This window comes from Amphiura filiformis, chromosome 9, assembly GCF_039555335.1.
Source record: "Amphiura filiformis chromosome 9, Afil_fr2py, whole genome shotgun sequence".
Lineage (NCBI taxonomy): Eukaryota > Metazoa > Echinodermata > Ophiuroidea > Amphilepidida > Amphiuridae > Amphiura > Amphiura filiformis.
This window is the reverse complement of record NC_092636.1, coordinates 8307662-8326003: the sequence shown is the minus strand read 5'-3', so window position 1 is coordinate 8326003 and position 18342 is coordinate 8307662. Positions and strand designations below refer to the sequence as shown.

The 18342-nt window shown below is 36.7% G+C and overlaps 1 protein-coding gene across 1 annotated transcript in view; it reads right to left on the bottom strand.

Annotated features, from left to right (window-relative positions):
* The window catches only part of LOC140160578 (tyrosine-protein kinase TXK-like), a 67081-nt gene that overhangs the window by 40332 nt on the left and 8407 nt on the right, over positions 1-18342 (bottom strand). The window contains 6 exon segments of the mRNA XM_072183820.1: positions 488-556; positions 5537-5697; positions 8349-8442; positions 10026-10048; positions 10051-10120; positions 11537-12039. Coding sequence (XP_072039921.1) covers positions 488-556; positions 5537-5697; positions 8349-8442; positions 10026-10048; positions 10051-10120; positions 11537-11674 — 555 coding nt within the window. The 5' untranslated portion in view covers positions 11675-12039.

Below are 18342 nucleotides of genomic sequence, written 5' to 3'. Positions count from 1 at the left end.
ATCATATTTTAGTCAAACTAATATGGCACAACTAGCCAATGTAATCATACCACAGAGAAGTAAGATAAAACAGAGCGCGTACCACCAGTCAAAGTCTCCGCCTCATCCGATAATGAGGGCCGATTGTTCCATGAAATGCGACAGGCGAGACTGCTACGCAATTACCGCGTATTTTTATGGTCTATCGCGTAACCGCGAAAGCACGCAACGCTCTATCGCGTATAGGCACGCAGCGCTGGCGTGATTGTTTGACACAGCACGATCGAACAATCGGCCCTCATGAATATGCGAGAACTGGTAGCATACAATACACGGGGACTTTGACTGGTGGTACGCGCTCTGTCTTATCTTACTCCTCTGTGAATCATACATTTAAAACTTCATATATCCATTCCTCCATCACAGATCCAGGGATATCATAATTTCCTCTTAATCTTTTTGCACAGGTCATTGAAATTTTCATATGGCTCAAGAAAAGATCTTATACCTGTGAAATAGTTTGGTGCTTTTTAGGTGGAACGAGAGGCTCTATTGGTATCTGTGGAATAGGTCCAAACTACGACACAATGAGGAAGAAAAACAGCACAAAATGAGAAGAGTTAATAGCCCATCACCAGGCATGAATCATGATACATTTTATGTATGTACACTTGTACAGACATTGTTAGTAAGATCCTATTTCCTAGTGGATCAATTCAGGAGAGACAAATAAAACCACTTTGTCCAAAAACAATTGGTCCACTGGATTTTGATTTAAAGTAATTTATAGTCAAGTTCTGAGTTTCAACCAACCAAATTTTGTATTCCTTTATTTTGGTCCAAACCTTTCTTGTCCCATACATTTCTGCCAACAGAAAAATTGTCCTACGCATGGGAAGAAAAATATTAGGCCAAAATATCATTGGATCAAATTTTTGATGGACCAAAGTATGTGTAGACAAACTATCCACTGGACCAAAGTAATTTGGTTGAAGTGTATATTTTGACAAAACAACATTGGACCAACTGTATTTGGACAAAATGTTATAACCCCAGCTATTGTTAATGAGTGAAATATGTGTCAGAATTATGTACATGGTTTTGGTTAAAAAGTGATGCAATCGTGAAAAAGAAACACTGGTATACAATAAATCAGAATGAAAACTTTGTACATTTGTGACACAATCTAGCCCATGGAGGCCAAAGGAGGCATTTTTGACAACTGAGTTACAATAATTATTACATGTACCTTCAAAAATACATGTTTCATTTGCTCATAATCCCATGTCATAGTATAAGTATGATACATTACCTTTAACAGATATATACAACATATGAGTTTTCTACCATGAAACAGGGACGAGGGGGCCTACCATTTAAGTCATGTGTATGACCCTCTCCTCAAGACCACGCCCCCTAGGGATGGAGCTGTGTTACCACCAGCACAGAGGATGATGGGATACCAATCACTCTGAAGAAGTATGTCGTCCATGACATACGAAACTGTCAGGTCAGTGTCAAAAATTTTGGTTTTGTATATATGAAAACTTCAAATTATGAAATATCTAATTAGCCATTATAATTCTTACTATTAGGCCAAAATTAATGGAACCTTTCTTTGCATATACGCCAGTAATGCTTTTTAGCCTGTACATTTTGCTTGAGCCCAATCCAACAGGAAGTGTGTCTCTGCACCGAGTGACCATTTTTAAAACAAACAAACAAACAAATTTCCCTTGTCTATTTATAATCCTACGACAACATTAATAACAAGGTTTACACGTGTACAAGCAAAACTATTTGTTATTATTTTGCTTGATCACACCACAGACATTTGCACACCAAGTTAAGAATCAAACAAACACACATAATAATTATAGTGTACATAATTTTGCCTGTTGTGTACTTTTGGTTCAAAATATATTTATTAAGGTTGTATTTTTAAATTAATTCTAATGAACCTAAATATGACAAGGTTGACATACATAAGCAGTAAACAAGTCTTTATCCATTCAAGACATGGCATTTGAACTCCTGCCATGCATCATTGCACATCAAAATATTAGTATACATATAGGATATAACGTTATCATAGTACGTAACGAGAACATATGCACAAGGAAGTGCATGGCAGTATATCAGTAGCATGGACAAACACTGATTACTGGGAATTCAACCTGTAAAACACAACTTTTGTGATTTATCAGTGGAAATTGTTTCCACAAATAACACAAAGGGTATTGACATTCTGATGTGGTTTTGATTGATATTACTTCAATTCCACCTTTCCACTCTATATCACGGTTGTTTGATGTGATCATTTATTAGTTTTTCAAACAAAACATCATGTACAGCCCAATTTTAGGCTTAAACAGCTTAAAGCGGTATCGTGCTAATGTTCACAGATGCTTGTTAGTCATTTTCAACTTTAATTTCCCCTTATTTACAACATTATTCACTTCCACAGCATTTTTTAAAGCTTTTTCAGATATAAAATGTATCTATTTATGACAAGATTGGTGGCGCTATTTAGATACTGGAAATTGCTCTTTCAGGCTTTTAATACAAATAATTCCTTTTATTTTTTGATGAAATATATGAAAAAATTCTTTGTTGCTTGTTTCACCTATTCCACCTGTTTTAATGGCAATATTGATTACCTACCCCTTGCAAATTAAGAAATATGATTTATGATAAATAGCGCCACCTATAGTTTGCATTTACTTAATAAAAATGAAGCCAATTCTATATACATCAAACAACCATGATATCAGTCAGCTCACTAAATAAATCAAATAATGCAAGATTACAAAGCAGCAAACCAAAATATCCCCCATATCAATGTTGATATCCAATGCATTGATCCACACCTATAAATCTTATATTTTGTATTTGTAGTGAGTTTTATATTGTTGTTGAGCAGGAACAATCCTATGTACTTGCTTAAAACTAAGGATAGGTTTGTTTTAAACCTGTCCAGGAGTCAGTAATACAGTGGTGTATCTAGGGGTTGTGGCACCCAGGGCTAAGGATACCTAATGGCACCCGCTCCCCAATTCTTGAAACAATTGCGTGTGGAGCGCACAAAAATTTGCACAAATAGGTCATACCACTAATTATTTTGGGTTATAATGAAGTAGAATGTCTGTTTTAAATTGATCTTTCAAATGATCTTGACTTTCATCACTTGGAGGAGGCACAGAATCAATGCTGAATTAGTCAATTTGGTGTCCATGGCATATGCCCCACTTATATCTGTCACTTCTAAAGATGACCCCCCTGGAAGTGGGTAGTCAAATTAAGTTTCATTGTGATTTGGCATGGATATTTAATACTATTCAGGCACAGTGACATTTCAACATATTGTTCCCTTTTTTCCAGTCTGTGTAAAATGCTTCACAACACAAACATAATCAATGCCATTATTTTATTTGGTACATTTAGACCTTTTTCCACTACTACATGTATTATGGTGCAATATTGAGATTGCTTTAACTATGAATGCAACACTTGCCGGTTACTATACAGCTGTACTCCAGGAGCACTAAATGTGGAGGATACAAAATGTATCTCAAAACATTTGTACTATGGTATAGGCCTATACGATATTCCAGTATTAGTTAAATTACACAAATGCATTAATGTCAATTCATAACCTCCCTGTATCACACCACAAGTGTATTACGAATCAAATTGCTTGTTAGATACACAGGCACGGAGGTTATTAATATCCATCAATGACTTCACTGTGTGACGTAGCGATGGATTACATATGTGCTCCTCCTATTCTATGCACCAGAACAGTTCATGCCTGTGAAACTACTATATTTTTATATAGCATGATTTCATGCTGCCTGTTCAATCTTTTGAAGGGCAAAATGTAAGTTGTGATTAAAATTGTTTATATTTACCAAATTAAGAGAATAAAATCTTGCTAATATGTGACATGATCAAGGGGAATGAGTCAATTGTTTTTTGGCATCATTTTCTAGCAGTTTACAAATGCTACATTTTGATGCAAACCCCATCAAAATCGGACATCTGGTTTCCGAGTTATGAGCAATTTATCAATGGCTGAAAACAATATAAAACAAAAGAATTTGAACACTTTCTTTGCCAATATCTCAAAAACAATATTAGCGACATCCGACTCATTCCCCTTGATCATGTCACATGTAGAATTGAGGAGTTAAAATTAATAAAGTGACGGTTCGTTTCATAACTTTGCATCAGTTGTTTGGAGGCATTGTGAAAAATCTAAATATTTTGCATTGGACCTCAGAATATCTGTCGGGATGGACGGATATTCCTTGTTTCCACAGCAAATGTTTTTAGATGTTTCACAATGCCTTACAAACAACTGATGCACAGTTATTAACCTCTACTTAACAGGGATTTCCATATAGTAAACTTACTCTACCAGAACTAAGGAAGTTATAATACTACTGTCTAGTACCCCTGAACTGAATTCACTTCCAGGCAGTGTTCGAAATTTTGGTTGTCCGTTCGCCCGGGACAACCAAACTAAAGATCTACAACCAAAAGTCACTTTATTGACTACACTCACTCCACTTCATTGGTCACATGTAGTTGTTTCAGATTGTGGCAGCTTACGGACAACCAAAAACTTTGGTGGACAACCAGAAATTACAACCTGGTTGTCCGTGGGACAACCCCTTTTATTTTCTCAATTCGGACACTGCTTCCAGGCCCAGGGTTGCACCAATGTTTTAGACCAAATGAGTGTGGAATGGCATTGTAACCATGAAATGGGTGCGATGGGTAACTCTTAACTCGTACAACTGAGAGGAAGCGTTGGAGGAATACATCTGCTATCCTAGATGCTGATCAAACCTTTTTTTTCATCTTTCAATTTTGCTTTTCGAAATTGATCTCAAAAAGTGGAAAAACAAAATAACACAACTTCGACCATTCAGTGTTATTATTCATTCTAATAACGTCAGCCTTATTAATATGCCAAAACATACTTTTCACCTGTTTCTCTCAAGAGTATATTTCTTAATGCTATACTAAAATTCCTTTAAATGGGGGACTTTTAAATCATCTTAGAAAAGAGACATTAGGATATTTTGGTAATATGTCAGGTTGTACCCAGGGAGGGGCACTTAACACTTGTAAATGATCAGACAGTTATGCTCCCCTGGAAAGGCCCATGTTTTTGGACTGCTGAATTTTACCAAAACAGAGTGCTGGAAGGCCCTTGATTTTGATCATTTCAGCTCTAAAAGACCCCTAAATTGCTCAGTCTTCACATGTCTAATTTTTCAGGTGATTTTCAACCAGAGAGCCAAGAAAGTCCCTTGATTTTGACTGCTTGCATCTCTGCAAATCCCCTTTTACCATCAGCTCCCAAAGACCACCTCAAAATTCCAGTGGAGCTTACCCACTAAAAAATTGATAATGTGCCTTACCCAGGGCTGTACCTGTGTGTGCAATGATTTACAGAAAATGAAATTTATTATAACTTTTGCCCAGAATAAATGCAGAATTGATTAAACCCTAGTAGAGCCATACATGTAAAATACAGTGCTCTTACCCTTGGAATGGTGACTGGGTGTTGTTGTTGTTGTTGTTGTTTGAATGTATTTTGGCAGCCAGGGGATCCTTGGTGATCTTGGTCACAACAGCTCCAACGACCATTCTTTCCCCATGCACCTCGATGAAAGCGATCACTCAAGTTAATGTTTGCTTTACATACTGCAAAAGAGCAAGAGAGCACAATAAAAAATTATGGAATATTTCTATTAATAATGAATGCTTTTATTTATCCTTCAATCTTTACTTGAAGGCACTAGTAGTGATTCTGCTAAATCAGAAAACCATCAAAAAAATGTGTAAAGAGTGTATGTGAGTTAACATAAGCTGTAAAATTAATGATAAGACTGAACATGACCTGATAAGGGTAAGAGGTCACATTTCAGTTATGTTGGAGGATCTGTCAGTAAGGATACTTGTAGCTACATGCAAATTGAATGGAGTGTCATATCAACTAAAAACAAAACAAAACCTATCCAGACTATTCTAGCAAACTTTCATACATCTCTTGCCTGCAAGCCTTGAAATAAGTGGGCGCGGGGAGCAAATTTGCTCTCGTAAAGCCACCAATTGCTCCTGGTCCTTGTTAAATTAACATGAACCAGGAGCAATTTTCTGAAACAAATTGCTCCTGGTTCCAGGCATGAGACTGCACTTTCCTAAAAAAAACTGAAAAAACTGAAAATGCGCGTGAAATTGGGCAAAAAGTACCAAAAACAGGCTGAAATTAAATAAAGTTGCGGAAATTTTGACTATAAAAAAAACTGAATTCAGTTTTTAAACTGAAAATTCTCATGCCTGTGGTTCTAATTTTGCACTTGATGCAGTAGTGCTGTATGCTGTATTGTATTATGCAGAAAAGGATTTACTATTTCAAAATCATGAAATTGCTCCTGTTTCTTTAGAAATTGCTCCTGGTTCTTGTAAAATCCCAATGAACCAGGAGCAACGTTCAAAACAAATTGCTCCTGGTTCCAGTTTGCTTATTTCAAGGCTGGCTCGCCTGCAGTTTTGATATGGATTTAAAAAGTTAAGTCTGTCATAATATTTAGTACAAATGTATGTAAAAATCAAACAAACAAAAACAGACAGACAGACAAACACTTACGAACAGACAGGTGTTACACATCAAAATGGTGGGTGAAATTTTCAGCTTTTAAGTTTCCACCCAATGCCTATACCAAATGGATTATTTCTTTATTTAAGTATTATGCATTATGTATCCAATAGAAACAAATTACTAATGAATGTATGAATAAATGAATCATGACAGATATTTAAAAGGTTACAAGGATAAAATCATGCATAATAAAAAATAGAGCCCATCAAAAAGAAATCATGACCTATTTTCTATTATAAAATCTGAATGCCTTGATCAATTTGGGCAAGAGAGTCTTAAAATAAAGCTGATAAAATTCTACCTTTTTAAAACAAGAAAGTATTATCTCAAATTTGAATTTTCTGCAAAGTCCCCCGCCATTTGATAAGACAGGTCACAAACAAACAAGCAAACAAACAAACCCACAAACCTATGCTACTGGACCTAATTGTTGATAGAAGACAGACCATACACTTTAAGTACATATGTATAATACTTTTGCCAAATTCAACTTACCGGTACCTCCTTTTGCCTTTTTGCCCTTAACAGTTTTTGCATTTTGTTTCTTCATTTCAGCCATTGGTAATTCCCCATTTGCACCAAAATTACCAATGTTGAGAAGAACAAGTACACACATTTGACTATTCCCATGCTCACCAATGTACACATACGTCAACTATAGCTGCTGTCAGGGTTGTATAATTAAATCAAGACCCGACTCTCAGTAGGTAGTAACAAGTTCATAGAAATTGATTGGGTCATTCGAAAAGTTGTGTGATTACCTACAACCTTTCAATTTTAATCACTATACCCCATCCATTTTAAAACAACAACTATACAAACAAAAACATGGTTGCAATTCTCATAGTTGTTTTTTGTGTGTACCAACCACAACATATTACAGGCAAGTTACACTAATCCAAATTCAAGGAAAATAAAGCACTGATTCTTTGGGATTAAAAAAATAGTATCCTGTTTTGCCAAATGAAACACAGCTAAATCCTAATAATATACATTATACATATACAATATATAATCCTTTAGTTTGTACTAACTTCCCCAAAAATTAGATTTCAGTATATTTACTATAATGAGTAAGCAGAGAAGATGCTTAAATCTCATTATGATTGCAATATACTGTTGCAGAACTTCTTGTACAACCTTGGATGCTGGCAAAATAATGACACGGTAAATATCCCAAGCCAATCAGTATACGCTTCACTGCTTCTTTAGTCATTTCAATTAATTAGTCAACAAATGGTACTCAATTTCCAACTAAGCTAATGCAAATGTTTTCATGTGTAAACTAATCAAACAAGAGTTGTACTGTGTAAATAGGGAAGATATTAAAATTACGTCATATCGGTGATGTCACTGATGTGCACAAAAATAGGATGCAATTTCTCCCCTATTGATAGGATGAATATATTCCAGTGATTTAGTAAAATAAATCTTGTGTATGATTCCATTTTTGAAAGTTCCATAAGATACATCTGTAGGTAAATTTTCCATTTAAAATATTATTGATATGATATATTGAAGCAAATTAGTAAAACCAATCAACAGCAGGCTTTTCATGTTGTTTAATTAGTTTAATATGCATTCTCATCATGTCATGTACATTTTGTACACAGTTCACACAAGATGTATACAAATTTACAATGTATAGATTCACACAGACACATAAAACTCCATCTATATAGTAACAACTTACATCTTTGAAGATCACTAAGCCATTCTTTTTGCTCTTTCACTGAGTCAGCAAAGAAGTACAATGTGTAATCTGTATTGTTTTCTGCATAGACAATCTGCAAATGCAAAAATTGGGAATTACATTTATAAGATGTTTTGCACAGTGTGTACATGTTGTAAATGCTACCAAATATAATATGTAGGCTATACAACATGTAGGCCTATGGTATATCCCATAACATGACCCGTCACATGCAGCTGTCAGAAGTCCACATTTTAAGAAAATGAAAATGAGTACATGTATACAAAATTCAATGATATCTAAAAAAGTGTCTGTATTCAATACTTTTGTTATCTTATTATTATTAATTATTTTCATTTTAGATTACTTTGGAGTAGGCATCATAACATTGTGGGAGCATGGTGGCAGAGCGAAACGGGCTCTGACTCATATGAAGGTTGCAGGTTCTAGCCCCGGCGATGCCATAGTGTTGTGCCCTTGAGCACTTTATCTCGATTACCCCTCTCCACCCAGGTGCAAAAATGGGTACCAGCATTCTTAAATGCCGGGAAGGTAACAGACTCGCGGTGGAGGAGGTGTAGCTATCCCCTATAGCAACATTACTGGGATGAGTCTGGCCCAATCGTCAATGACAGAGAGATGGGCACTCCGATCACTGTTTATACAGGATCTGAGGATCGTCTCCTTTACTTTTACATTATTACATTGGATGTGTGTCTCACAGGGTTCCTGTTAAGGTTTTAAAAATGTGCGTCCGTAATGACGCAAGTTTGCTGACGAGGTTGCAAAAACTTGCGTCCAGACAGATTTTTAAAGTCCCATCTGAAATTCACGATTATGACGATACACACGTACCCTGGGTCTACACCTCATCAAATGTTGATTGTTAAAAATAAATAAAAGTGCATTTTCGCCGTGATATTCCATCTGCATTCGCTATGGTAATTTTTCTCATTTCTGTGTCAGTTTTGGTCCGAAACGTGGTCAAAAACAGGTGCAAAAACATGAGCAAAGTCTGTCAATCTTGAACAAATTTTCCTTCGTATTTTACTTCCGCATTTCTTTTTTTAAATTAATGTGGTGTTGATGCTACAAAGCTAAAACTAGCGCGCTGCCACAAATAAAAAAAAAAAGGGTTATCATTTGGATTTTGTCTTTAAAATTGCTTTTATTCATCGTAACAATAATACTAATAAAGGAAACCTAGATTATTTATGAGAAAATAAACTTAAAATATTAAAAATTGAATATTGTCAGGTTGTGATAAATAATTAAATAAACATTAACCGCACGTTAGCGGCACGTGTTCAGTCCAGCAAGCTGGTTTGTAAACAAATCAATCGGGAATTCCCCAGGCCATCAAACATCGATCGTTCGGAAAGCATGCAAAAAGTGCACGATTTCCTGACGTTGCATTTACAAATATTGCAGAATTTACTTCAATTCTTAGCAGGTGGGTCACAATTTTGGGGCTTTTATTATCTTAAAAATATAAAGGAATAAAAATTTCTTATTTTTATCATCAATTAATGATAAAATTTCTAAGTTTTGTCTCGTCCACATGCATGTGACATGGACGCAAAATACTTGATTAGCCATGTGAACTTGCGTCCAAATTAGTAAAATACGCGTCTGGACGCAATGACGCTTTTACTAACGGGAAGCCTGGTGTCTCACCTGTATTCCGTTTGGTTTTTCAATGCATTTTTGTCTACTTCCTCTGTGACTTTCACAGTACTAAGTGAAATCTGGCCTTTTTCTCTTCCCTTTTTCTAAAAAAACAAATGACACAAAAGTTTAAGATATGATTATGAAAGTAAGAATTATGATAATTATTAGTTGGTGATGTCATATATGTTGTCTTCAATATTTTTGTTAAAATGAGTCCCACAAATTCAGAGGAAAGTTGCAAATTTTAATTTTGAGTTATGTTCAGATTCATATTCTCTGGATCATAAGCTTTAAAATTATTATATAACTTGCTCTCATTTGGTTTTCAAAAGTAAATATTTCAATGAAGAATCATTATCTTCTTTTCTTCCCTGGCAACTTTCCGCTCATTTTGTGAGCACAGGTCTCAAATTGTATCCTTGTTTATAATTACAGGATACAGGCTTAATTCTTACTACATGTATACTTCCATATCACTTTGTTGTTGATGTTTTTGATTTCCTTGATTGTTATACAAACATTAGCACCAATCCGGCTTGAAATGTGTGTGTGGGGGGGGGGGGTATTGTCAAAAAGTGGCTAAAAAAAGGAAAATGGGCCATTTTGCCGAAAGGTGGGGGACACATCCCCCTGTCTCCCCCGGGATTGATGCCCAAGTTGAATTTAAATTTAAATTTAGTATACTATTTATCAGCATTTTTTCGCACTATTGCTGATTTTAGAAACAAGGGTTCCGATAGGCTTATTGAATCATGTATAAAATATCAGACCCCATTCACTGAACAAGCTGTGGTAATCAAGACGAGTGCATCAAGTAGTGCAAAAGGACCTTGTCAAGAACTACATAAGTCTTTTTCCGCATAAGAGACACTCAGCTAATTCAAGAGTCACAAAAATATTATAAAGTGGTATAGTATTTTTGTCTCTTGGCAAATAAAGCACAATGTTTTCAGGACATTTTATCTGATCTGATCCACCCAGATTAGAGTATATCAGATGCTTCTGTTTTGTATACAGGATTATAGGTTTAAACCCTAGGGAGAAGTGGGCGTTGGGTTCACTAAACTTTAGGCCCCACCCTGTTTTTAAAAGTCTAATATACCCGATGACCCCCCCCCCATATTTTTAGAATCATAAAAAATATTTACAAATATTTGTGGAAACTTTCAAATTCACTTATCTCAGCAAATTAAATGTATATTGTACAGTTGGCAAATTTGGTACAAAAAATAAAATTAAAATTTTGTTCCATTTGTTACCCAGTGATCTCCCCCCTTTCAAAATTTTATGACCCTTTTTCAGAGTCTTAAACCAAATGACCCACTTTTTCAAAATTTTATACCAAAAGACTCTTCTTTGTTTCACAATTTAAAATCCAATGGCCACCTTTTTTAAAACCAACACTTTGTACCGATATGCCCTACTTCCAGACGTTGGTAGGCACATACAAATGTACTCGTCACTTCTAAAGTTGAGTTCCCCACCCAGGTTTAAACCAAAATTATAAATATACTCACATCTAATGTTCCTTCAAAATAGTAAATATGCGTATTTGTCAGCGAAAATACTCTGTTTTTATAGTTGACAGGACTCAATTTCTTTTTATTGATGGAGCGCTTTACCATTAAGCCCTTGCGCAGTTCTTCCACTTGCATCGTGTATTAACATCAGTCAATCGAATAATATTCAATACATGTAATTTTTGTAACTCCTCCACAGTGTGAAATTATCCTTCAATTTTGCTATGCTTGATTCTATTGCCGCTTCACTACTGGTTTACTGTGTGATGGTCACATGATGCTGTATGGAGCTGGAGAGAGTGGTGATCACTATTTTCATAACATCTAGATATGTATCCGAGAAATTGGATTAATTTCTTCTGGTCCGAAATGAGATCTCAAGGTCAAGGTGATGTGAATCAATACGGAAGACTTGATGAACTGTTACAGATGTGGCTGGTGCTATACCTTCATGCTGAGAATCATTATCAACCCATGAATTGGCGACATCAAATTGTACTCTGCAAAATTCAAAATGGAAAAGACACAACATGTAGTTAATAGTTATCTTTAAACATATAGTGTGTCCTCCGTAAGGTAAAACACTATTTTATTAAAATATCTTATAATGATACCACATATATGATGTAATCAAGCTTTTAAAAATGAGTCAACTCTGTGACACCATCAAGCTAAATGAGTCAACTCCGTGACGTGATACACTATCACAATATCCCCCTTTTGGCTTAAGCCGTGAGAATAATAATCATGGTAAGCACCACCATGAACTGGCTTACTTAACTGCCTGGGGGCACCAATTACTTAAGTTGAATTCATCTGCACCACTAATTACTTAAGTTGAATTCATCTGCACCAAAATATACACAACAATAATAACATGTACATGATAACGTCATAAGTATGACCTACAGTGTATGGGGAAAAAGTTGGAACACACACAACCAGCTAGGTCCTAGGTAGGCATACCAGGATCCAACTTTCCGAGTGTCTTCCTTCAACACTTCCTGATGAAAACATATCGAGGGGTACAAGAAGAACCTACATTTGGTATATCTGCAAAAGCTGCCAGGTGTCATGTATATGAAACGGAATGTATCATAGCATGCAGATATCGTCCAATGTCTTTAGGGCAGCTATTGCAGATAGGGCCTGTTTGCCTTAAACTCTCAATATACACATTATGTAGAGCTGCAAAACCATCATTGACTGCTCAGTGAAAGGAGTGGGTAAGTGCAATAGCTGCCATGTGTAATTGCCATGTGCAGATGAGTACAATATACAGTGTGTGTAAATGTTCACAGGGCAGCTATTGCACTTACCCACTTCTGGCACTGAGCAGTCAACATGTGTGTATCTGGTTTGACTGCCTTCTCAAGTAAAGATGCATTAACATCATTATTTACCTGTATACTTTTATTTTGGGAGTGCAGTAATGCAGTATCTTCTGTGATATTGCTTGCTGATACTGCATTGTACTTTGGGAACAAAGTCTCCCAAATCAAAATGTACCAACTGCTTTGTTATTTAGAGGTTAATGACTGTGCATCAGTTGTTTTGAGGGTATTGTCAAATATCGAAATATTGTGCTTTGGACCTCGGAATAACCCTCGGGCTGCGCCCCTCAGGATATTCCTCGAAAAATAACTGATGCAAAGTCATAACCTCATTCATAACCTTCACTTTTCACTTTTTTACACCAATTTAATATCTCATTTTCTTCTTTTAAATTTGAAATTAAAATAGAACATAATTTTAACTGTATCTTTCATTTTCCCTGTAAAAAATTGAATAGCCCATTAAGGAAATACCGCTAGCGACCAATCACGCTAGCACGCAATGTCCAAATACGGCGACCAGCATTCGTGTAAATTGTTCGAATGCATAAAACGTCACACAACGCTGTCATTATAAAGTGTACTTTTAGCTACGTCACGAGACGCGGTCATTATACTTTTTCAATGGATGCATTTGCGTCCACACATTTAAAAGTTATTATCTGTGATTGGATTAAACATATCGCGTATATTAATGAGGTTATGAATTTCTCACGGATACTGCATGCATTTCTACATTGTACCAACGCTCTGCAGGGTCTATTGTTCTATTGTTTCCGATTAGAGCGCTGACATATTGGAAAATGTTGCCAATCAATATTCATGAGAGTGTACATTCAACGTCCAGTTTGCGAAATTGGGTGAGTTGTGTTTGGTAGGTGTGAAATACATCTGACTGGGCGTTTTAATTACGTAACGAATAAAGGCATTGACATCATCGAATGGCTGCCCAGTGCTGTTATGTGTTTAGTTATTATATATATAGGCCTAATAATTATTATTAAATGTATTCATCATTCCTTTCTTTTCCCTTCTCTGTACTTATTCTTTCCTAGGCATACACTTTATCACTCCCTCGCTCTCATTGTCCCCTCTCACCCTCCCTCTCTCATTCCCGTCATTTCTATTTATCTACTTGTCTTTATTATATCCTTCCTCCAGCCCTCTCTCATTCTCCAGATCCCCTACTCCCCTCTTCCTCCCTCCTCCCCTCCCAAGACTTCTCACAGAGGTGAATCTGCCCCTCCCCAACCCCTCCCCTCTTTGGGTAGGCCTGCGCCACTATTTCTATACCAATCTCCTTCTTAAAAATAAAATTAAATGGAAATGTCTTAAAAACAACCTTTATAGGCCTATACTTATTATACTTACATACGTATAGCGATTACCATTATAGTGTAATATAGATATATGGACTGGACATGGCAGCCTTCATACATTCTAATGTTTAATCGATTAGCAAGAGCATTCAATTTATTTAAATGAAGCACCTAACATCAGGTGGGTGGTAAAGATGATTGCATCGACAGATAAAGCCTCCTTATAGATTTCAGACCCACACAAGCACACATTTGGGATACGTGACTACAATGGTACCACTTTACACATGACTGCCCTTACACATGACTGTAGTGTGGTCACTTATTGATACTCGCCTGTTGTGTAGAGCGTTAATATGATGCCGGATCAGTGACCAATTTAATGGCGGAACCCCTTTATTCAAAACAATGGTACCACTTTTATGAATAGCCTGTCGCAACTTCTAATCGGCATCAAGCGTACAAAAGATTATATAATCTATTGCGACTCTATTTCTATTTAAAAGCTCTTTGCATTGTACTAAGTGGTAATTTTCACGTACAGTTATTTTCGAGATTTGGATTGAGAGAGATATTTGCACAAATGTTATTTTTGTGACCAGGGGTAGCGCTAGGTTGCTTTTTGTGAGTTGTTAATTTCGTAGTTGGTATTAATTTGTCAATTTTGCAAAAATAAAACCCTTGCAAAAATATACACAGGATTTGAGGGCGAAAATGGCTGGTGATGCATATCACCAAGCGTCTGCTACTTATACCTGTAAAAAATAACAAAATTGGGCCTAAATTTCAAAATTTTAAGATAAATATACCCCCAAATCATGTACCGTACTTGGGCTCTTAAATCAATTGCAGAGGGGGATAAAGGTCTAAAATTTCTCCTGAAAAGGTCTGTATAAATTTACACTCCCCTACACCAAAAACTACTGGCTCCCGGCCAAATTCTTGTTTGAAAACATGACAAAAATAATGTATCAATGTGTTCTGAACCCAAATGTCTGATCTACATGTATTTTTAGGACATCCTGTACATGCTGTATGCCATGCATATGTTGCAGAACTAATCTACACATAGTTATATAATTGTAATACACGTAATATTTTATCTTTGACCTGAACATGAATTTTGAGGTCATGGTGGAAGTGTTGATGTGGGAGATACTAATTCAGAGTTTCCTGATCATTTTCTACCACATTGGAATCTGTCAGACTTTTTGGGTCATAAAGAGGCCAGATTTGACGTCTCAGTTGAAAATGAACTGGAATAGGAACAGGCGTTGGCATTGGTTGCTTGTTCAAAAATAAAATGCTATTTTAAAGTTGTTAAAATGTAATGTGAATATGCTATGCTATTAAAGGGGCATTTCTTGATCCATATAGTAGTACAATAGTACATGCTCCCCCGGAAAGACCCCACTTTTTGGATTTCGCAGCTCCGAAAGACCCCCTATATTTGACCAAAATAGAGCTCCGAAAGACCCTTGATTTTGATCACTTCAGCTCTAAAAGACCCAAAAATTGCTCATTCCTCATATTTCTGATTTTTTTTCAGGCGATTTTCAACCAAAAAGCCAAGAAAGACCCTTGATTTTGACTGATCACAGCTCCAAAAGTCCCCATTTTACTTGTTTGAGCCTGGTTCGCAGCTCAAAGACCCCCTTTACCAATCGCCGTCAGCTCCCAAAGACCCACCACCTCCGAAGGAACATACCCACCAAAAATTTTGATGTGCCCCCGGGACTGCCCCTTTAATTTTGAGCCAAACAAGTGAGGTAAAGCAAGTGAGGTAAATTTTTCGTCTGGGTGGGCTAGTTGAGATTTTGGCATAATTAGTAATTTATGACATGTTACAACGTAGAAACATGATGATGAAGTCTACACAGTAAATAATATGCCAGTCACTCGACACAAGAAAACTGGAAATGTTTAACTGAAAACATAGATATTCTAATGAAGGAAAATGTACCACAGAAAACCATTCAAAAAACGAAGGGATGTCCCGTACATGACACTCGGGATAAAAAAAAGCTCATTCAGTAAAAAGAAACGCGTCTATAATACCCTCAAAGTATATGACACCAGCCAAAACAGAGAAAAGTTTAAAGATCTTAGGAAAACTGTTCAGAAAGAGTTGCAACATGCAAAGAATGAATACCTAATGGGCCTTCTTACAGAAGATAGTAATGGAAGTACATCTTGTCCACAGGTTGGTAAAAGATTCTGGCAATACACAAAATCATTGAGACAGAACAACAGTGGGGTAGGAACACTGTTGGTTGATGGGAAGGAATTTCCTGATGGCAAAGGGAAAGCGGAAGCTTTGAGTAGTCAATATAGTAGTGTTTTCACAGATGAAGATTTGTCTCATTTTCCTATAATGAAAGGCAATCCCTTCCCAGCAATTGGGGATATAATCATTGATACTGAAGGTGTAAAAGATCTTCTTCAAGAGATAAATTCCAAAAAGGCCTGCGGCCCTGATGGTGTTCCTCGCGAATCTTAAAAGATCTGAGCGAAGAACTTGCACCCGTTATAAAGCACATCTTCACACAGTCAATCCAAACAGGAACACTGCCCCGAGACTGGCTCACTGCGAATATCACTGCCATATTCAAGAAAGGCAACAAATGTGATCCCGCCAACTATAGACCGGTTTCGCTAATATCAGTTACAAGTAAATTAATTGAACACATATTATTCCGTCACATAATGTACCATCTTGAAAAACGCTGCATTTTATCTCATTTTCAGCACGGTTTTCGCTCCCAACACTCCTGCGAATCTCAGCTCATAGTAACAGTTGAAGATCTGACTAGAAACCTGGACAGTGGGCTACAAACAGACACACTCATACTCGACTTTCAAAAGCGTTCGATACTGTCCCTCATCAACGACTGATCCGGAAATTGGAATTTTATGGTATAAAAGGACCCATCTTGGATTGGATAGAATGCTGGTTAACATCTAGAACCCAGCGGGTCGTCGTTGAGGGGAAAACATCTGAACCAGTTCATGTAAAATCTGGAGTTCCCCAGGGAACAGTATTGGGGCCACTCATGTTTTTAATATATAAACGACATTGCCGACAGTATTCACAGTGAAACACAAATAAGACTATTTGCTGATGATTGCCTACTCTACCGAGTTATTAAGTCACCAATGGATACCGAGACTCTTCAGTCTGACCTAAATACCTTGGTGGAGTGGGCAAACATGTGGCAAATGTCTTTCAACACAAAGAAATGTAAAACTTTAAGAGTCACTACCAAGAAAAATCCGATTATGCATACCTACAAGATGGCATCTGATCAACTGGAATCCGTTTCACACCATCCGTATCTTGGAGTTGAATTGTCATACAATATGAAATGGTCTCACCACATAAATAATATCACAGCAAAAGCAAACCGAGCATTGTGGTTCATCCGCAGAACTCTATGGAGATGTCCAGTAGCGGTAACACAACAGATGTATTTTGCTCTGGTCAGACCCTTGCTTGAATCGCGTGCTCCGTTTGGGACCCCATACAGCATCGGATACTCATAAAATCGAGATGGTCCAATGTAGAGCCGCAAGGTTTGTTACCAGAAATTACAAAAAATCACCAGGTACAATGACAAACATACTGCACCAACTTGAATGGCCCTGGAATCACGATTAACCGTTATGTTTAAAATCAAACAAGGTCTCATTGCCATTCCCATACCGGATTATGTTCAGAATCAGACAGCATCCCAAACCCGCCAATATCATCCGGCCAAGTTCAGAGTCATGGGACCCAAAAGCAATGCTTACAAATTCAGTTTTTACCCACGCACCATTCTAGACTGGAATTCATTGCCAACTTCAATACTCAATATTCAAAATATCAATGGTTTCAAAAATGCACTTGTAGATCTAAGGGTGTAGAGTAAGGTAATTTAAGATTGTAGTTTTGTAGTGTAGTATTTGTTTTTCATCCAGTGCCATGTTATTTCTCAGCGTGATATTGCTTCGGCAACTTTACTGAGTATTTGTATAGAAAAAATATTCTACTCCCTATATTTAGTACTAGTAGATTCTCTTATAAGGCATAGAGAAGAGATATTTGTACTGCATATTATACCCGCGGGGGGGGGGGGCCACTCAGCTACATTGGTGAACATGCATGAAC